This window comes from Gossypium hirsutum, chromosome A09 (assembly GCF_007990345.1).
Source record: "Gossypium hirsutum isolate 1008001.06 chromosome A09, Gossypium_hirsutum_v2.1, whole genome shotgun sequence".
Classification (NCBI taxonomy): domain Eukaryota; kingdom Viridiplantae; phylum Streptophyta; class Magnoliopsida; order Malvales; family Malvaceae; genus Gossypium; species Gossypium hirsutum.
Window position 1 is genome coordinate 62,131,085 of NC_053432.1, and position 22,176 is coordinate 62,153,260.

The following is a 22,176-nucleotide window of genomic DNA, read 5'->3' on the forward strand; positions in this document are numbered from 1 at the left end:
TTTAGCCCCTGCTTGATCCCTAAATTGTTCCTAGAAGTTTTTTTGCATTTAATTGATCTTTACTGTAACATCCATATACCCGATTCAACCTAAAGAACCTAATATAGGGATATTACATTTGGTGCCAAAGTGATTTTGGCTAATCACTAATATATTTGAACATTATAAAAAAATAAAGTTTTCATAACTTATATTTTAGTCCTTACTACTTGGAACATATTTGATCTTCCTAAGTACATGCTATTTTATTCAAAATTTTGAAACTTACCCTCTTGGCACTTGGAGATGTGATGAGATGGATGCTCACAACCTCAATTACAACTCTTCAAAATCACTGTACCTAATCTATACACGGAAAACAAAATCGTATGTTGAGTAAAACTCAATGGCATTTCTATAATCTAAATATTTAAAGACAAAGCACTATAATAGACACAATTGAATATTTAAAACCACATTTATTTATACAATAATATTAAGCATTCAACACTCAAAAACATAAATACATCATTTTATACCATATTCTTATTCAATTCTCATCACTTGCTATATAATAGCTTTTCACAATTTAATATATATATCATTTATACAATAATATTATTCAATGCATATCAAATTCATGAAAACGTAATTCATGTGTCTCATTTTCATGTTTCAATTCACTATCCCATTTTCATTTCACATTCAATATCATCCAATATCAATCATAGTACTATTTTATTTAATTACCCCTATTAACACGACTCGGACTCGGACGGATACATGAATCCAACCAACACACCAGTTTGACACCTAATGCCTCATCAGATAAATCTGAAGTAATATCTACGCCCAGCGCTATATAAATTTGACAGCCAGTGTCTCATTTGTTAAATAGAAGTAAATTGGCACCCAGTGCCTTATCAACTCGAAGTCGAAGAAATCCCTAAACTCTTCCTGTCCTATGGCATGCCATCTATATCCGACTCAGCTCGATATAGTTAATAGGGTTTAACTTCACTTTCCAAATACAACCAATACTCAATTATCATATTTGCACATATATATTCATTTCAATTCAAATAATCAATATATTCATAATATATATATACATATCAATTCAACCCATTCAATCAAATTTTAATTCAATTCAATGTTAAAGTTCCAAATACTCACCTCAACACTTACCATATGTATTAAATAAAAAATATAACAATTAATAACTAGTTTTGGATTATAGAAATACAAACCATGAATTCTGAGCTATTCCACATTAGCTTTATCTTTCCCCTTTTTAGTTGAGGATTTTGGTACTACGTTAGCTACGAAATTAAAACAATTAAAATTCATCAATACAACACAATTCAATTTCATATTGAATATTTGCCTAAATTCCAATTTAGTCCCTAAACCGAGACTAATTTTTATTCCTCACAATTAATTTTATATTTTTCATACAATTTCCACTTTAAACTAAATTTAACTCCCTATTTTCACTTAAATCTCTAAATTTCAAATTTTTCACAATTTAGTCCCTATTACTCAAAATTTACAATTCATTCTACAATTTAATTCTTTTTCATTTCTAACTTAAAAATCTATCAATTTAATCTCTAATACTAAAATTATTCAACATTAACAACACTTAAAAGCTCAATAATTGCTAAAATTTCGACATGGGTCGGGTATTATTTAACACCGGAATTCTAAAAACATAAAAATTACAAGAAAAAAGGACTAAATTAACTAACCAATTAAACTTTGAATTTTTTGAAACCCTTGGCCGTGAGTTCTTCTTCCTTTCTTTCCCTTTTTCTTTTCTTTCTTTCCTTTTTAATTTCGTTGCCTTTCTCTCTCTCTCTCTCTCTCTCTCTCTCTCTTTTATTCATTCATTCTTTTATTCTACTTACTTTATTATTATATTATATATATACTTAAATATTAAGCAAAACATATTATAATATATATATTTTAACGTTAATTTATTATATATATAAATTTTACACAGCCTCATTAAAGAACAATGGCATAATTCTTTATTTAGTCCCTTTAATTATTTTTAATCTATAATTCAACTTTCACTATATATGCAATTTACTCTTTATACATAATTACTCTTAATTCAAGTAAATTTACTTAACCAAAACCTAATTAGCTAACATTTAGCTTCGTAAATATTTATTATAAATATTTATGAGTTTGATTTACGAAAACAGAGTCCCAGAAATGCACTTTTTGACACCCCTAACTATTGGATCGTTACATTTACATTAGTGTTTTTACAGAAATCCACGAATTATATGACTGAATTGCTACTGTTATAATGTGTTTATTGATATTGATTAACTGAATCACTACGGTGCTATGAATAAGAATGTGATATTAGTCATGCCTACTGTCAAGTGTTCTTGATAGATTGTGAGTGATAACACTATTATTGCCCCATTGAATACATGATGAACATGTTTGTTGCTAGTGTTGAATGAAATAAGTGTTAAGCATGCCTATGGATTTTGCATTATTATATTATAAAGTATGTCATATTGCATTACATAGGGCAAGATGATTTGTACAGAGGAAGAGTGACAATTTAATCTACAAAGAAGTGGTGGCTTGTCCACAAACCTAGTGGCAGTTTGTTTAATTTGCAAATATGTTGTGCATTCACAACAAGTGCCAGTAACTACATATTTGTGGTTCGATCTCGAACCAAGTGGCAGCTTAGTTGCAATTTTTTTTTCTAAAAATACCAGTGGTTTACTACATTTTTTTTTACAAATCCAATGGCGACTTTTATATGCAATTACATTGTGTATCCACAACAAGTGACAGTTATCTATAAATCAGCGGTAGTTCATCCGCAATCTGGAGTGATATGATAGATGAGTTCTGAGGAACTCATAAGTGAGGTATGTAACTGAGTTGGGTAGGACCTTTCTGATAAATTGAACTTGCATTGTCATACATTAGCATGTGCATTTAAAATTGTGTTTTATGAAATAGTGTAATGGAGTGATGATATGATAAACCATTAATCTAAAGTGTTTTATGATTGTGATTATGATAAGAATTGCTAACCCACGTGTTTTGCTTACGATTTTGTTTCGGTTTTCTTATGACCGAAATCACACTGAGCTTCATAGCTCACCGTGTTTTATTTTACATCTTTATAGATAATCCAACCAGGTTAGGAAGCGGGATTGACAAATCGGAGGGCTCGACTTAGATTGAAGTTTTATTAATATTTTTATTTTTACCCATTATTATTTATGGTTCTTATTATTTAAGAACTATAGTGTCTTATTTTAAATAGTGGCACAGGACTTAAGTTTAGAGTTTATTTAGCATGCATGTATTTGATTTGAATTTAGGATATTGAACATGGTTTAAAAACTATATATGCACAAAATAATTCTGATTTTTCTCAATCAAAACTAAGTTAAATATCACTTTTCTGCTACTAGATTATAATTAAAATTTAAAAGATTAAATAAATTAAAAATTAGCTAAGCTTTCAAAAGTAGTCATTGCTACAAGGAAAATATTTTACTTAATCGGTTTTTGTTAACTCATGAGTTCTTTTAAAAATAGGCTAAGTTTTCTTGTAAGATAAACAAATGTTTTAATTTGATTGTTTTGTATAACTCTGATCGCACTAGGCCATCCCAATGACCGATATAATCTTCCGGACTCGAACCTAACATCTAGACTAAGTTAGAGAGGTTATAAAGCCATGAATTAAAAATTACTTAAAAGTTTGAGATTTGGCTCATCTCTATTACTTTTATCTCCATTATTATTCAAAACAAGTTTAATTGCATTCATAATAATCAGTGTCAATTTTATCTACCCGCTATAACATCCATTGAAAATAGCTGAGAATATGATAAATTTGGCTTTATTTTAGTTAACATATTTTTAACTAAATTTGTTTGGACCTTAAAAGTGTTTAACAATGAGGATTATTGGCAACAAGAAAGCAATGATTGAGTGGAAGACAAGTGAATATAGTACAAGTTCCCTATATTACAAGATATGAAATTCTAGTAGATTAATGCCTAAAAAATCTCTCCCTTTATGAAGAGTATTAAAACATGTTTTTGTGATTGAATAACTTATACCTTTCCATATAAGAAAATATGTTTAGAAAATAAGTGTATAATATTTATTCAACTCTATAAAAGATATATAATATTTGTACAACGGTATAAAAATTAAGTCACATAAAATTACGCTAAAGGTATAAGAAATGTAAAGATAAAAAAATTACGTAGAGAAACCATAAATGATGAAATTATAATAATAAAAACTAAATCCGTCAAAAATGCATAGTACAGGGACCTTTTCCAGAATTTAACCAAAAAGTAGCCCATCAACTTATAGCAAATTATTCTCAGATGAAAAAGTTTCAAAGCTGCCCGCGTTGAGTTTAAAATTCTCAGTAACATCCCATATCTGATCATAAAATCCGCCATTGAAATCTTGTGAAGGATCATACACCCACACATCAACCGAGTCAAGGAGTACAAACTCGTTCCCCGAGTCAAAAAACGAGTCGAAATTCCCTTCTATGTTGGGTAACTCGACGATTTCACTCAGTTCCTCTGGTTCTTCACTGGACTCCGACAAAGAAGAAGAAGAAGAAGATGATGATGATGATGGACGGTTGAGATTCACCATTGAAGCAGCTTTAACTGCAGCAGCTTGAATATCACGGGGCAATAACGAAACCGGTCGAGGAAGCAACTCGGCGAGGTCGGGGAAGTTGAGCGTAGCGGAATCACCTTTGATGGTCAAAGAGGCTACGTCGTGAGCACGCGCCGCCATTTCTGCCGTCCGGAAAGTGCCGAGCCAAATGCGGGATTTCTTGCGGGGTTGACGGATTTCTGATACCCATTTGCCCCAACTCCTCTTTCGGACTCCTTTATAAATTGGGTGTTTGGTGCTTGAATCTCTCGGCCTTTGTTTTTTTTTACCTTGGTCGATGATCATACATGTTGCTGCAACTTCCATGGCGGAAGGATTATTGGGTTTCCTCAATGATGATGATGATGAGTTATTGTTGGTGATGGAACTCTCGGTTTCTGATGATGAAAAATGGTTTGATTCCGCCATTGAAATGCAGAGCATAGTAAGGGTTTGAGAAAAGTGAGAAAGGCACTCAACTATGTGGAAATATATAGAGAGAAAATTAGAGTGGAAAGATGTGGGAGTGGGAGAAATGGAGGATGGGTAAAGGGTCAAATTTTGCTATTAGTCCTTGTATATTTAGCTTTGTACTTTCCGAATTTTGAAATTTTAATCTTGACTCAAATAATACTTAAATTTTTTTGGTTAAATTCTACGGTTAATTTTGTACTATGCGTAAAGTTATAGATTTAGTGTAAAGAGAAACATTAAATTTATACAAGATCTTTGGTCCAATGTGTAATTTGATGTGCGAATTTTGATTTGATGCAATTATATACTTGAAATTTAAATTGTGGCTCATATGTATATATAAAACTTTGATTTTAATTCAATCACACACATCCAAAAAAATAAATACATATATTTATTTTCATATCAGATTAATATAATTTTTATGTATGCAATATATTAACATAAATGGTGCTAATTTAATAATATTGTTACTGATTTATGAAAAGTGAATCAAATTAAAATTTTATGTATAAAATAGTACAAAATCAAAGTTCATATATAATTTTGGTATCTATCCTTTTAGGGCTAGTTTAACATTGTTTTTGAAAAATGTTTTTAAAAAGTGTTGTGGAAAAGTGTTTTTGAGAAATACTTTTGAAAAGTTTAGTTTAAGATTTGAGTGTTTAGTATTGCTATAAAAAAGTATTTTTTGAGATATAAAAGGTCTTTTTAAAACATGATATTATAAAATAACAAATATGCATTTAAATAATGTTCAAATTAATTAATATTATTATATTTTAGTAAGAATGTAAAAAATAATTCATTATAACTTGTTGTTAATATTTTATTGTATTTTAAATATTTTTAATCAATAAATATTAATTATTTATAAAATTTAATTATATTTTATAAACTATATTTTAAACATTTAAATTAGATAAAAAAAAAGAGAGGAAAGTACCTTAAAGAAGTGAAAAAGTAATTAAGTATCAAAAATACTTTTGGGAGAAAAAAATTAAGAATTTTGACTTTTCTTTTCAAAAGTGCTTTTGAAAAGTAAAAAAAAATTCAACAAAAAGTAGATTATTTAGCATTCCTTTTGCTTCAAAAGTGCTTTTCATGTCAAAGGTACTTCTAAAAAATATTATTAAACACAACTTTCTATGTTCTCCAATTAAATCATTTTTAGTCCTATATTTTTTGAATTTTAAAATTTTAATATTTGACGCAATTGATAGAAGTTAAATCAATTAATTAACTTTTTTTGTGTGAATAATATATGAAAATATGAATCTGACATGACATTGCACATGTGATAATATGTTTATTGCATCAAATTAAAATATAAAATCAAAATCAAAATCCACAACTTACCCATAATATTGAGATTAATAACAAATATTTATTGTAATATAATTAATATTATATTTGTTTTTACTATCTTATTTTTAGTAAGAGTTAATGACATCACACATATTCAAACTATGGTTCAGATTCTAATTTGGATCCTAAATTTTAGAATTTTTTAATTAAGTCTAATGTACTAATATCATATCAATTAGGTCCTTTTATTAACCTAGTTATTAGGTTTAGGCCTTCCATATCAACTTAAATATGATATAAAACATTATGGAAAACACATAATCAAATTGTAAACACATTTATACCTACCGCATGGTCTACTTATTTTTTGATATGTCACAAAACAAAGTAGCTTCCTAAGATTATTTCCACGGTCTGTTTTTAATATGTCCAATCTAAGTTGAACATGTATTAAGCATGCACATGTTTATAATTGGATTAACGTGTTTTAAACATTATCCATGTCAAGCTTAAATTGTTATTTAATTTCTAAATTGATGATTAAACTAATAAAGTGATTTGTGATACTAATATTTTGAAACAATTTTAAAGCGCGACGTAAATTTTTACTACTAAATTTTATAAATGCTGAATTTATATTATAAAATTGTTTGGTAAATTACTAAATATAAGTACTGAATATAATTATGTTGTTTGACAAAAATAAATATTAATTTTTAAAATAGTATTAATTATTAATTTTAATCTTATTAATATAATATTTTATAGGGTAAACAACATAAATGGTCACCTTATTGTTAAAAACTTTCTTGTTAAGTCACTCGACTTTAAAAGTTATAAAATGATGATCCGACTTATAATTCTTTTTTAAGTCCAAAACTGTTAAATATTTACCGGTTGGCTGTTAAGTTAAATGATAATACACATTACCCGGTCGTCCCTCTCCCCTCCCCCCTCCTAGCTCCCTCCCTTCCTCCCCCCACCACCACTCTCCCCTTCCTCGGATGTTAGGGGTTGGTTCATGGTGCTGGTGGTCTAAACAAAAATGTTTTTCGGACATTTCAAGCTGAAATCAAGGGGAACAACCTCGAAACTCATTTATATTGGGCCGGGAAAGACTCAAAACATGGTTCCTTTGAACTCTATAGTCCTCTTGTTTCAGTTATTTCAGTAGAGCCTGGTAGCACACCTCTTCTCTTTTTCTTTTTCTTTTTTGCCATTAATTTTGAACAACTATCAACTTCATGTTTGAATGCAGTTCTCAAACCTGTAAAGCCTTCCAAAAAACTTTCTCCTTTAACCATTGTTGGGGATTAAGGATCCATTGTTCTATTCCTGATTCTGGTTATTATTTACCTCTAGAAAATGGGTTACCTTGTGGCAAGGAATCAAAAATCGAAGGTAAAGACTCAATCAACTAGATTTAACTGAAGGTTTAGCTATTAAATCAACAATGAAAACAAGATAGGTGAAGGAGGGTTCGGAGCTACCTTCAAGGTATGGTCTCTTCATTCCTTGCTGCTTGATGATAATGATAAACTTCCAAACTCTTACTTGTCATTGTTGTCGACGTGATTTCAATGAGAAAACTCTTATTTTGGAACAAATATTGGGACCTCCAGCGTGATGGGGGGCGGGGGGGACAAGGGGAGTGGTTAAGTGTGGGGGTGGGGTGATTTGGGTCAATATTTTTTTAATTATTATATGACATGTTAAACAAACAAGTTATTAAGTATTTAACGGTTTTAGATCTTAAAAAATAAGTCAAGTGATCATTTTGTAATTTTTTAAAATTAAAGTTGAGTGACCTAATAAAAAATTTAATAATTGGTTAACCATTTATATAATTTACTCTCATTTTGTATTATTTTGGATAACTTTGAATAAAAAAATAAATATGATAATTTTACTATCTCATATTTTTAACAAAAAGATAATTTATTTTAATTTTTTAATAAAATAAAATCAACTTAATATTTTCTTCATTAATAAATAACTACCCCATTACTTATCTTATTCAACACTTTTTTTATTAAAAATTTTATATTAAGTAAAAGTTAAAATAATTATCCAACACATCTAAAATATTAAATATAATAAAAATTTTCAATGGTTTATCAATCACACCCTAATTTAATTTCAGTAGCCAAGTGTGCCATCAATTCTTCAATGATAATTAAATGGTCAAAATTTCTTTTAAATCTAAATTTTGGATTTAATCATTACACTCTAACTTACTGATAATCCCTCCTAACCTTTACACAAAAAAGATAAATATACTTTAATGTACTCAAACCCATATTCTCTTGCATTAAAGATAATACCGATGCCAACTAAATTAAGACTCAATCAATAAATTTTACTATTAGTCTTGTACTAAGCTTAAGTTGTGAATAAATCTCAATTCCGTATTTTAATCATTTTTAATCTTTATATTCTCTGAATTTTAAAATTTCAACAATGACTCAAATAATAACTATTAAATCTAATTAGGTGAGAGCTATTGTCAAATATAAACACCTAATAGTGATTTAAACCTTCAAACTTAGGTTTCAACTTGGTCAAAATTTCGACATATTTCAATAGTTTCAGTTTGTTTCGGCCAATAAATTTGAATTTGAGAACCGCACATACCAAAAAGAATTAAGGTAAACTAAAAAAATAGTCACTTTTGTTTACCTCATATTATATTTTAATCACTTATGTTATCATTTTGTTACAAAGTGGCTACTTTACCGTTATACTTCGTTACCTCCCTAACGGCAGTCCTACGTGGCAGTCCAAATGAGTTTCAAATGCCAATTTGGATGTTCAGTTGCTGAAATGAAAATAAACTTTTAATTAAATAGATTTAATTTGGACTGCCACATAAGACATTTAAGTTGACATTTAAAACTCATTTGGATTGCCATGTAGGACTGTTGTTAGGGAGGTAACGGAGTTTAACGGTAATGTGACTACTTCGTAACAAAACAATAACGTAAGTGACTAAAACGTAACGTTTCAAGTAACTAAAATGTAATCCAAGACAAACAAAAGTGACTAATTTTATAGTTTACCCAAAGAATTATTAGTACAATAACACTGCATTACAATATTATTGATAATTTGGGAATCAGTGAGTTAACTTGAAATGTTTTCAGGAAAAGGTATTGAAGCACAGCAATGATAATAACCATTCTCATCATACTTGAACCTTTGTGAAAGATGAGCTTCACGGATTAGATACTCACCCCATTCCTCAGATCCAAAATGCTCGAAAATGGCTAGTGCGTTGAATGAACTGAACCGTCCCTTCTTTCCCCTGAACAGTTACAACCCCGAATGTTTGTTAAGCGAAAAATAAGAAAGGATTAAGATATCGATCACAGACTAGGACCAACAGATGGCAACTGTACTCGTACTGCGCCGGAATTACAATATATATATATGTCTAACAAAAAATAAGGAAGTAGGGTGGAACCTTTTCCTGTGCCTTGCATTCATCACGGTGGCATGCAACTGAAACATACCAAGCGAAGATATTAGTATCAAGACTGAAAGGAAAGAAAGGCAAATGAACTAAACGGAATAACTAAATCAAGCCGAAGTGTTTAAATATCTAGTTCCACATATGAAAGATCCTTCTCATTATCTATCAAAAGTACGCAGACTCTTCATTTTCTTTCAGCAATTGTTTCTGAAACTTATGTTTGACGTATACTCGGATGTAAGTTCGAGGACGCTCCAAATAGATATGAAACTTTTGAAGAAAGACAAAAACCGAAGCTTTCTAGAGAGAAGTCATTTACATGGGATCAAGGGCTCATGAAAATTGGCCATTCCTTATTCCAAGAATAAGCATCATTGACATGTAGACTTCCCAAGAGGACGAAGAGGCTATATATTGTTCTAACTCTTCATTTCTTTGGGAAGTACCCGATTCCTACAAAGATTCTCGGAAATATTGAACATACTCGTGTTTGACACTGGCACTTGAGCCCAAGTAACATAGAAAGAGGGTGAACAATTCAAAGAAACAAGCATTTCATAGGGGAGGACAAAAGAATAAAACACAAAAGATCAAAAGGTCTTACCTTTAACTCACTCTTAGCATCTTTATCAATAACAAGCCCAGCCTCAACAAAAGCATCAATCATAATTTCTATGAAAAATCAAGGAATTTGAAACAGTATATTAATGCAGCAAAAAGAAGAAGAAAGAAACACTCAAAGTTCAATGAAAATAGGATACTGCAGGCATGTAAAAGTCGATTTTCACTATCAATTTCTTCTGCAGGAGCATAGACAACTTGGGCTTTAGCCAAAGAGCCTCTCATTAAATCCTGCAGAGACAGAAATATTCAAACATGAAGAAGTGTGTGTACATGTGTGTCTTATACAATGACCCTAAAACATAAAGCAAAATGAATGAAACTTAGCAACAAACTTCGGAAAAGAAGACGTTAGCTTGTTGGAAACTTAGCAGCAAACTTTTTATTTTCTGCATTCTTAGGGTACTCAGTAAAAGTATCATAGAAGCCCTTGTATTAGGAGTCGGCTTGTATTTGACTCCCTCTATGTAAAAAATGAGCAAATTAGTCTCTATACATTAAATTAAAGAGCAAATCGATTCTTCTGTTAAAAGTTGGATCTATTTCTATTGTTAAAAACTAAGTCCTTGTATGTTAGAGTAAGGTACACGTGACATCCCACGTTTAACTTTTTGGTTTTTCTGTTAGCTATGCCAGTTTTTGACAATAGAATTGGATGAAATTTTTAACAAAAAGGAAATTACCAATTTGCTCTTTATTCTAACGTACAGGGAGTAATTTGTCCATTTTTTGAGTTAAGGGGACAAAATATAATCTAACTCTTAATACAAAGACCTTCATGGTACTTTTACCTAGGATTCTCCCATTTAATCCAAGGGGGGTTGAACCTTGGACCTTTTATTGGAGAGATGACCACTAAGCCATCTAAGCAAAAATATAAGAAAAACGGTAAAACTGGTTTTTTTAGCTGTTCATCTGGTCCAGGATTCTTAGTTCAACCGGTTTTCTCTCTTACTCTGAAGCAATATACCGGCTGGTTATCAATCCAATCGGTTCGGTCCAATTTCAACAACCATGCATCTAATATTAACTTACCAGACCCTTCAGTCTTACAAATAGAGGTCGATTATCCAATGCATCCAACACTCTTAAGGAGGTACTCTGGTAGAAAAACAAAAATATTATAAATATAAATTAAACAATCAATAACCAGCAAACCGATGATCCAATTCTAGAGAATTTACCTTCAACACTTGAGCTGCTAAATCAACTCTTTTTTGGTTCCACAGCTTCAACATGAGCACAGTCAAGTGAAATGTTTGAGGTTTAATAAATACGGACTTTCCAATTTTCAAGTCTGTCAAGTGGCATATTACATCAACAAGGTTTGTTCCAACTCCAAAAGAAGCCATCAAACGATAATACACTCCCCAAAGTCGGGATGATTAATACATTATAGGAATTGAATGCAAGATTATTACCACTTTAGACCTCATAATTTCACGACATGGCATTTCAACTTAATAAACAACATTAATACTTTTGGCAGTTGCAAGTGAAACCAGGTTGTAGCATGTGTGGCTTACAACCCCTAAATTTTGGGTTCCCTTTTGCAGAGGCAGATTAGTTTATTCACATGGAATATAAAAAGCAAGCAAAGCATCAAAGGACCAGGTTGTTCACTTGCCTGATTTATTAGAAGACTTTGGTTCTTCATTTTCTTTAGGTGCATTACTATCAAGAGGTCTGACACTTACATCCACCTTAACACTTCCTTCATCGTCCACAACTTCTAGCTCAACTGAAATGTCGGATTCTTTACCTAACTGCTGCTCTTGAGCACTATCTTCAGAATTATCTCCATCTAAGTTGCCGTCTGGATTTTCATCTATGCAAGCATCACTACTTCCCAATATGGAGTTCTGAAAGCCTACGAGCTTGCTAACCAACTCCGGATGTATAGCCAATGGAAGTGATACGAAGTGAGAGTAGTCAAAACTTGCAGTTTTAACAGCCTGTAACATGGACACCAACCCCAAAATGAAAAGGTTAAATTCCGCTATTAGTCATTGTACTTTGTAAAAGCTGTGGATTTAATCCTTATAATTTAATTTGATCAATTTTAGTCGTCGTACTTTTCAAAATTTGAAATTTTAGTCCTAACTCAAACAGTAGCAATCAAATCCATGTGGTTAAATTCAATTACTAGGTCTATACTCTGCGGACAAAGTGTAGATTTAGTTCATATTCTCCAATTGGATCATTCTAAGTTCTTACACTTTTCGAGTTTTGAAATTTCATTCTTGATGCAAATGACAGATGTTAATCCATTAATTAGATTTATAATGAGTAATATGTAGAAATAACAAGCTGACATGGCATTATACATATGATAAAATATTTGTCGCATCAAATTTGGAAATAGCAAAACTTAAATTAATGAATTTAATAGTTGTCGTTTGGTGAAAACTGAAATTTTATAATTGAAAAGTACATGGATTAAGAATGACCAAATTAAAGTACAAGGACTAAATTCTCAACTTCTGTAAAGTACACTGACTAATAGCAGAATTTAACCAAACGAAAAAGACAACAGATAAATGAAAATCCAAACGGTGGGTGGTTGAGAGAATTGAGGATAGAATTGAAAGGTAGACTATGCAAATGAACCCCAAAAAATAAAAGCATCTTTAGAAAATGGAAGCTAATGTAGGGTAGTTATCTATGTTTTTCAGACTTCTCATTATTTTAAAGTATTCATGTTTGGCACATCTTCAAACTGAGTATATAAATATGACCTTCCTAGAAACCTCCAAACATATGAAAAACATAAAAAAGACGAATATACTCATGTTTGACACATGCCATTATCCAACATACCCGAGTCACAGTAACATAGCTAGTTATAATAAGAATTTATTTCATGGCAGTTCTTTCTTGAACACTAGATTTTTCTTAAACAATATATTTATCACAAGAACATCATTTCCATCTATTGGGACCAAATATTTTAATAATAGCATCATAATATACAGCAACATAGCCAACTAACCTCATCAATTACACGTTGTATCTCTTCTGAAGCTTTAGCTACACTATCAGCTGAAGTGCCTTCAATGACTGCAAGCAATAAACATTCAACCCAAGCTCCAAGATAGCTTTACTTGCATATATCATAAAAAAAAGTGTGAAGCCTTTAAAACCAGATAACTCTAACATTAGTGATAACACAATATTCCATGAACACAATGAAGAAAAAGATGTTTTTAGAGGATAACAAAATTCTTACAAATGGAATCATTCTGCTTAGATGATGGAAGGATTATCCGAACCCCAGTCTCCTTTTCAATCTTTTCCTTTGTAGATCCCCTGCATAGGATATCATTAAAAAAAAAATAAGTAATTAAAAATGTAACTAAAGATTTGAGATTTTTGGATGCCGAGTTTCATACGCTTTCCCTTTAACAAATCGAATTACAGATGCACCAACCTGCATATTAAGCACAAAAAAACAGTAGATATCAGCATCATGCATAAGAGAAAGCTAAACCAAGCACTGCAGCAAGAAAAAGGAAAGCTGTGTTGAGGGTGGGTTGACTTTTTTGGGAGAAGTTTTCAAAGTATCGTCTCCTAAGTAGTCGATTGGATCTCTAACAACTGAAGATATTGTTCATGTGTTGGGTTTTTGTCTCCAACCTTTGCAGAGAACCGTGTATGGTTCATGGAGGGAGACGTTTTTGGTTGGTGGTACTTGCAAGACTCAGTAGAGGTGTTAGTAATGTGCGTGAGGATAATGATGAAGTTAGTTGAGTGCAAGCTACTCAAACCACCAACTTGAGGCTTATAAGCCTTAGGTTGGTAGTTCAAGCCCCCCTCACGCATTATTTACATAATCACACTCACACCCTATACTAATACTTCTCCTGAGTTTTATAGGTCTGTGAACTGGACACAGTTCTTTGTGGAGACTGGGGACAAAACCCCAACACGGGGACAATACCTTCAGTTGTTGGGGGTCCGGTTGACTGCCCGACAGACGACACTTCGAAGACTTCTCCTGAAAGAGTTGACCCACCCTTATTCTATAACAAGGCTCAACAAACTGTAATGTGTAAACAGAAAGGAAAGAGAATTATTGAAAGGTTAAACAATTAAAATTTACTTGAATGGAAAGTGAATGCTTTGTAGCTGAAAGCTCTGGCTTTTCTTTTATTGCTTCATCTTCAATATCATCCTCCAAGGCTTTAGAATTGACAATGGCATTTTTAACTTCAATTACCTTGTCATTTGATTTTTGCATTTGACAATCACTTTCTAACCCGACAGTCACATCCTTTATCACAGGCTCTGTAAAATTATCATAAAAGACTTTACAGGCAACATAAAATATGACTCGCACCAACAAAGACCCGACTGTCAAAACCAATCTGCAGCAAGGTAATATAGTGCTCCCAAATTGTTAGATACTTGGATTGTAGGAACTATATGCAGCAACCCAATTAGCAACAAAGGTAAAAGCTTTGAAATCTTTACTAAATGCGGAAACTGATAAGAAATTTAGCTCAACTTAAGCATTACAAACATGTCAAAATAGGTCATATTCCGCTATCGGTCCTCCTAATTAGACAAAGTTGCAAATTTAGTACCCTATAGATTCATTTGGATAGATTGAGTCCCTAAATTATGTGCTTTTAAATTCAGTCGAATTAGTAACGGTATTAGGATTTCCTTTTAGTCATTTTGACATGGTGTTGACGTCAAGAACATGGTAGACAATATGGCTCTCCAAATATATGGAAAATCTTAAAAAGATCGAATATATCTTTCTTAGACACATATCTATATCAAACACACCCAAGTCCGAAGTAACATAGGATTTTACAATCTATAAAAGTAATTTGATTCATACGAACGAATCTATAAGAATTCGTCACTTAGATCACATAAATTCCATGTGGCAAAAATGCCAAGTCATCCGCATTATCAAAGTCAATTCCGTGCCACCATAGCCAATGGCCACATAAGCAATACTAATAGAAAAATCTTGACAGTGTTAACGAGTAGAGTAACCTTTTAAAATCCATAAAAGTTTAGGGACTGAATTCATCCAAACAAATTTACAAAGACTAAATCCGCAACATTCCTTTAAGTATAGAGATGAATTGTATAACTCAACCTCTAAAATGCCATTATTCAGGCCAATATATCATTGAAAAAGAACTGTGGAACAAGATTAAAGCCTAAACTCAAGTCACATGGAAGACTTCTTTGAAAAAGGAAGATGTAAGTTCGCAAACAAAATCATACCTTTGAGGGAACTATCTTGAGTACAAACCGGTCTCCATACGAGAGTACCTTTCTTTTTCTTCTCCTTGTCCATGGCACCAGACTTAGCTTTTGCCCCACCCATCCTCAAACCAAGGTTCAAACTATGATACGAATAACACTCTTGTAAATGAGTTGGTACTAGATTAACGAACCTTTGCTTGTTCTACAGTATTAGGAAACAACAATGGTGTAACACATCACAAATTAGACCATTAATTCCAGAGAAAAGATATTGAGAATTCTTTAATTTTCCAAATTCAATATGGCCGCATATAATCCCTACAAGTAGTTTCAACCCAATGAACAAACCTAGACCAAAGATCAACCTAAAGTACTAGGGAAGAAACAAGAACAAGCATCACATTGCTGAAACTGAAATATCAAACAAAGAGCCTGCACAAAGAACTTGATGGACTACTAAAGTCACCATTTTGAGTGAACAACACACAAGGAAATTTTAATATGAGGCTTCTTAGCTACTTTATTATTACTGTATAAGATGAAGGTACACAAATATTTTGTTTTCTCTCAAATGATGCCTATACAAATGGAACAATCAAATGAAGAACATAACAGTATTCAAGCTATAAATGCTTTCCAATAAGCTGTTTTCACTAAGAATATTGATTGCAGTTCTTTACATTAATAGTTACAATAATTTAAAAACCAATGCTTAAAGGGGGAAAGGGTAATCTTAACACAAATTCTTTGAGGTCCGTCAGAATCTGAAAGTAACTTACCAGCTTCAATTTAACATAAGCATTTGTTAACTTCAACAAATCATCAATTCTGCAGAGATAATGACAGCAAAATTAACGTATTATTTCAAAAAAAAAAAAAGAAGAAAAAGGAAAGTTTTTTTTTCCTTTCTCAGAATGTAAAAGTTTTGATTCCATCAATTAGTTCATTTTGGTGTTTATCTTAAATTGTTTAGACTTAATTTCAATGTCCAATAGTCTAAAAAAAAATCTTTAATTTGAGATAATTTTAATAAACTGTTAACAAAAAATAGAGAAATAGGGAAAAAAAATATAAAGATTTTCAATCCAACCCTTTGCAAAATGAAAATCCCAATTCTATTTTCATTAAATTTATTTTGATATAAACAATGTGAAAATTACCTCCTTTTTGGTGTTTGAAGAGAGGCTTCTTTTCTAGTTATACCAAGTCTTATTTATTAATTTTCTCTTCATAGTTTCTATAAGTTTCTCGCTAACCAAACACAGGGTTTTAAGTAAAAGAAGCGTACCTGAAGAGAGACCTAAAATCTAGCACATTCCAGTTATTTTAATGAAAAATTCATACCTTCTAATTATCGGTATTAATTCTATAAAAAAATAATATTATTTTCATTATTTGGAAATTTTTTATTAATTTAAGTAAAATTGAGTGAATTCTACTGTTAACTAATCTCGCTCAAGATTCAAATTAAATTTACTCAATTAAATGGATAATTCCATCCTTTATTAAAATTTTTAGTTTTTAAATTTCCACAGGCATGTGAAAAAATGTAAAATATACTCCTAAATAACAATAAATTATTAATTTTATTTTTTATACTAATATAATAAGAGTTTTTATTTAAATATTGCAAATTTTTTCCCTAACATCTTTCAAAATTATTTATCAAAAAATGTATTTTTAATCATATGATTTTGACACTTATGGATGTTGAAATTAATTTGACATTTAATGCTTCATGTATTCCAGACCTCTTAGGAAATTGATAGTCTTAAACACACATGAATATTAAAATTAAGTTGACCAAATTTAAGATTTTTAACTAATTGAATTAATGTATTTAACTTGATTAACCTTAACATTCACGAATATCAATATCCCTTATAAATACACCTTACATTTATTTTCACACAAACCCCTAAACTAAATTTCCCGACCATAATCCCTAAACTTATCTACAAATCCTTAAAACTCAAAATTAACCCAACTTCCAAATCTTAAAATTTCATTAGTGAGTTTGCAACATCAACATATATCTTTCAATGCAACATACAATTGGTAAAATTAGTTTATTATTAAATATTGTTTTTCACAAATAACCCAATTGTCTCACCCTATTTTAATTAAACTTTAGGTGTGTTGGACCCTTAAACCATTTTGCATTTACGAAGGGCTCATTTATATACACTTACTAAAATGAACAAGTTCCTATGCATATCGAAGTTTATTTTTATAATAGTTGAAGGATGGAGGCTTGAAATCTATACTTTTAATTTTTCATGCAACAAATGTACGATAACGTTGAAAAATGTAGAGCTATTAACAGGTTATGTGATCGACAGTTCATTCATGATGTTGGAAGTACTCACCACATTGTTAGGCATATTCCTAAGGACGAGAGGAATTTTGATAAGAAAAGGGTGAAATTTGCATGGTTTTAGAGGCAATTCAATAATCTCTTGACTAATGCAATTGCGGATGAGTTCAAATAAAATGTTAAATCAACAAAATCATACATTTAGACAATTAGGTGTAATTTTATTTTAAAATGCATTTCAACATACTTTCTATAAGAAAACTTTCATCTTTAATCTCATAAAAGCTAAACATTAAAAATATCATAGTTGTATTTTACATTCACTTTCAAATCCAAATAACATAGCCATAGGTTAAGAAAACTTGAGCATGCTTTCTATAAGAAAACTTTTATCTTAATAGATAGCTTCAAACTCCAAATTTACTTTCAATCCAATTACGAAAATGAAAACTTATACATAATTTTGAGTTAATTATAATTTCATGTCAAAGTTGTCGAGCATTACTCACTTCAGCAACAGTGCGTTTATCTGAAGCCATCCACAATTTTCCTACAGCAATTACCTCTCCATTTCCTTTCCTTCTAACTTCAACCACCACATGTATGAGGTTTCCTCTATTTGCAATTACCTTTGATTCTACCTCCACATGTTCCTAAAACAATCAAATAATTTTGCAATTATCCATCAAAACACCTTTGAATTTATTTAAAGAATAAAAAAGTAACACCCCATGATTAAACAAAAAAAAATTCTTAACTTGAATCTTAGCTATTGAATAATATGAAACGTTGAAGTCAACCGTACTAATAACACGATTGGCAAAAGAGAAAGTAGTAACGGGTCCGATGAGGTCGAGCATAGTTGCTAAAGCTCCAACATGCCAATTTCCATCAACATCCTAAACCAAAATACAAAAAAAAGAAAAGAAAAAAAAAGAAGCATAATGGAGTCTATTATTATAAATTTAAGGTTAAATTCTACTATTAGTCCCTGTACTTTATAATAGTTGTGAATTTAATTCACGTGCTTTTCAAATTTTCAAATTTCAATTCTCACCAAATGATAGTTGTTCAATTCATTAAGTTTTGATGTTTCCAAAATCTGATTCTCTAAATATATTATCCTATGTGTAATTTCATGTCAACTCACTAAAAAAAATCTAATAAATGGATTAACAATAGTCATTTGCATCAATATTGAAAATTTAAAATTATAAAAGTATAAAAATGATCTAATTGAAGGATATGGACATGGGTGAAACTAAAATTTTTTATGAGAGGCGGGAACTAAGTTATATATTTTGATAAGAACTAAAATGCAATTTCACCAATATATTAGGCATTGGTTAGAATTTAATGAAAAAAAAAACCAAAATACTTATAGTTTGGATTGAGATTTTTCATACCGAGACAGCATTTGGAACGACGAAATCAAATCGCATTAAACCCTTTTCGGCATGAGTGATTTGCAGTCCTTGGAGGACTGTGGCTTCTAATCCATGGCCTATTTTAGATTGAAGAACAGCATGAAGCCATACAAGGGATTTCTGTACGGAATCATTTTCCATTTCCATATATCTTTTCCAACTTGTGTCAGAAAGATGCTTGTGCTGTTTCCCTTTTTGCAGTAATGGGGTGTTGTCCTTATTTATTTCTCTTATGGCTTTGATAAGAACGATGTGAAGATATGATAAGATGAGAATTTCTAGCGATGATTTCAAGGTTTCTTTGTTGTCTTCCATTTCTCATGGTATTTGCTGCTGTATCTTCTTTCGTTCGCAAATGCTGATGTTTCGAGTAAAAGAAATTCTTTTAGAGATTTAAGCGCCTTTAAATAAAACATCTTTTTACACTAGTGATAATATTAATATCGATTAAATTAATATTTAGTTGATATTATTCAGTTATAATATAATTATTAATTTATGTGATTATTTTATTTATTTATAATATAGTTATTAATATTTATATTTTATTATTTTATATCTAAAAAAATAATATATATGTTTATTTATTATTCATTAATATTATTTGTGAACATGTTCAATTATATAATTATACATATTCGTTTAACTTAAACAAAAAAAATTATTAATTTAATCTCGATTCATTTAAAATCATACAACCAACCCATTCCATAACCCTATTTTTCCTTTTTTTTTTTAGATTAACTTTTTAATGAACCAATGAAGCTAACATAACTGGGTTTATTTTATTTTATTTTATGATGCTAACATGACCATCGAATGGTATGAAAAGTTTGACATTAATCTGAAAATAGTCACTCGAAACAAAAGTAATATAAAAATGAATTGGGTAAACTGTAACCAGGGTTATTTCAACTGTTATTAAGTTACAAATTGGTCATTAAATTATTTGAAAGTTTTTATTTAAGTCATTAGGTGATTAAGTTACTAACAAATGTTTTATCACTGTTAACTCACTATTCATTATGGAGTAAATTACATCCAAGGTCACTAAACTATTAATAAGCTTACAATTGGGTCACTTGATTTAAAAAAAAAGAAGTTACAAATTAGTCACTAATTTGTTTGAAAGTTTTAGGGACCTCATTCGCCGTCGTACTCCAATAATCTCACCACTGTCCGACCTCCTCATTCAACAAAGAAACACATTGAATTAGAGCTTTTTTCCTCCTCTTTCAACTTTACGGTTTAACTTTCCTTGAAATGGCTAACCCTATAGATTTAAACTTGAAGCTCCTTGATCTTCGTCCACTGTCGTTGGCTGGTTGCCTGACTTCGATATGTTTTTCTTCTTAGTGAGACTTTCTCCTTGACCTTTTAGATTGAGCCTTTATTGCCTAGAACTCTTAGACTAACTCTTGACTAAATCTAGTACATTTGAGTCTCCTTTTTCTTGATATTTTGATTCTCTTTTCCATGGTTTTATTTTATCTATTTGCTTTAGTAAATCTTGTTTCAAGCTTGTTGACATGATGGTTTCTTCCTTTTTATTTGTATTTTCGTTTGTTTTTATTGTGGTTGTAAGTGGTTAATATTGTTGAGATTATCGAGTTTGGGAGTAATGGTGCAAAAATTGAAATTCCAAAGTGTAAACTTGTAAACCTACTAAAAGTTCAGTGACCAACTTGTAATTTATTTGAATTTGAGTGACGAAATTGTAAACTTATTAATAGTTGAGTGATCAATTTGTAAAATTACTAGTCCTCACATTTGATGTCCATTAGGAACTTAATGGGCCAATGATCAATTTACAACTTTCGAATAGTTGAGTGGCTAGTTTATAACTTTTTTAAAATTAAGTAATGAAAGTGTAAACTTACTAATAATTGAGCAACATTGGGTGTACCTTACCCAAATAAATTATGGTACAACCACAATTTGGGCAATATATATATATAATAAATATGTGTCTAACAATTTTGTCGAAACCATTTTTTTTTGAAAAATGACCTACTTTTTTATTTTGAAAATGGAAACGGGAGTCACCACCAATCTTTTTTTTATAAGGTGTGATTGGGTCACCTTATGATTGATTGTTTTAATAAAACATTTTGATTTACTAAAACGACAATTTTGATCTATGAAATTCGAGAAAACGGGTTCGAGAGTCAGTTACGTACGAGGAAGGATTAGCACCCTCGTAACGCCCAAAATTGGTACCTAATTGATTAATTTATGTCTTAACATCGAAAGTTGAGAACTCAAAGAGAATTTAAAATACGATCCTCTTTTTTTATTAACATTGACTAAAAGAAAAAGCTTGAATAGATTAAAACGAGCATTAAAGGCCTTCTTATCTCGAGATAACAAAATGTCACATCCCGTAAGTTAGACACGATATTTTCGAGTTTTTAAATATGGAATATTTCCTTTAGTTTATTTAAAACTCATGTATTTTAAAAATTAAAAAGATATTCGGCTATTTAGGTTTAACGAGAAAATCGAAACCCCGTAAGTTAGGGTACAATTTCTCGAATCTCCAAAATGCGAAATGTTACCGATTTTAAAAATTTTCCTTTTACGGATTTGGGCGAAAGTAAATGTGATATTTAAAACAATATATGACATACAATAAAAATATTATAATAACAATGGTGTAATTA

The 22,176-nt window shown here is 30.6% G+C and overlaps 3 protein-coding genes across 10 annotated transcripts; all 3 read right to left on the reverse strand.

Moving 5' to 3' along the window:
* Window positions 1–4,185: 4,185 nt before the first annotated feature.
* LOC107890278 (ethylene-responsive transcription factor TINY) lies at window positions 4,186–5,110 on the reverse strand. Its single transcript, XM_016814754.2, has one exon. It carries the CDS (start codon window positions 5,107–5,109, stop codon window positions 4,357–4,359), a length of 753 nt encoding a protein of 250 aa, XP_016670243.1. The 5' UTR covers window position 5,110; the 3' UTR covers window positions 4,186–4,356.
* Window positions 5,111–9,034: 3,924 nt separating this feature from the next.
* Window positions 9,035–17,109, reverse strand: LOC107889109 (uncharacterized). 8 transcript variants are annotated; one of them, XM_041076350.1, is made up of 16 exons: window positions 16,930–17,057; window positions 16,549–16,597; window positions 15,788–15,909; window positions 14,643–14,827; window positions 14,481–14,537; window positions 13,933–13,970; window positions 13,770–13,849; window positions 13,533–13,600; window positions 12,168–12,495; window positions 11,725–11,837; window positions 11,576–11,641; window positions 10,681–10,771; window positions 10,524–10,591; window positions 9,911–9,948; window positions 9,681–9,751; window positions 9,035–9,265 (listed from the first exon to the last, which is right to left on the reverse strand). In XM_041076350.1, exons 3-16 carry the CDS (start codon window positions 15,888–15,890, stop codon window positions 9,216–9,218), a joined length of 1,356 nt encoding a protein of 451 aa, XP_040932284.1. In that variant the 5' UTR covers window positions 15,891–15,909; window positions 16,549–16,597; window positions 16,930–17,057; the 3' UTR covers window positions 9,035–9,215. The 8 variants fall into 8 exon arrangements, with proteins under 8 accessions (XP_040932284.1, XP_040932281.1, XP_016668921.1 ...); XM_041076347.1 differs by lacking the exons at window positions 9,035–9,265; window positions 16,930–17,057 and adding an exon at window positions 17,058–17,109 and having other exon boundaries at window positions 9,487–9,751; XM_016813432.2 differs by lacking the exons at window positions 9,035–9,265; window positions 16,930–17,057 and adding an exon at window positions 17,058–17,084 and having other exon boundaries at window positions 9,487–9,751; window positions 15,788–15,971.
* A 1,444-nt stretch (window positions 17,110–18,553) lies between these two features.
* LOC107890279 (uncharacterized) lies at window positions 18,554–19,830 on the reverse strand. The gene is made up of 2 exons (XM_016814755.2): window positions 19,493–19,830; window positions 18,554–18,985 (listed from the first exon to the last, which is right to left on the reverse strand). The coding sequence occupies exons 1-2, from the start codon at window positions 19,826–19,828 to the stop codon at window positions 18,749–18,751; spliced, it is 573 nt and encodes a 190-aa protein (XP_016670244.1). The 5' UTR covers window positions 19,829–19,830; the 3' UTR covers window positions 18,554–18,748.
* Window positions 19,831–22,176: the final 2,346 nt, after the last annotated feature.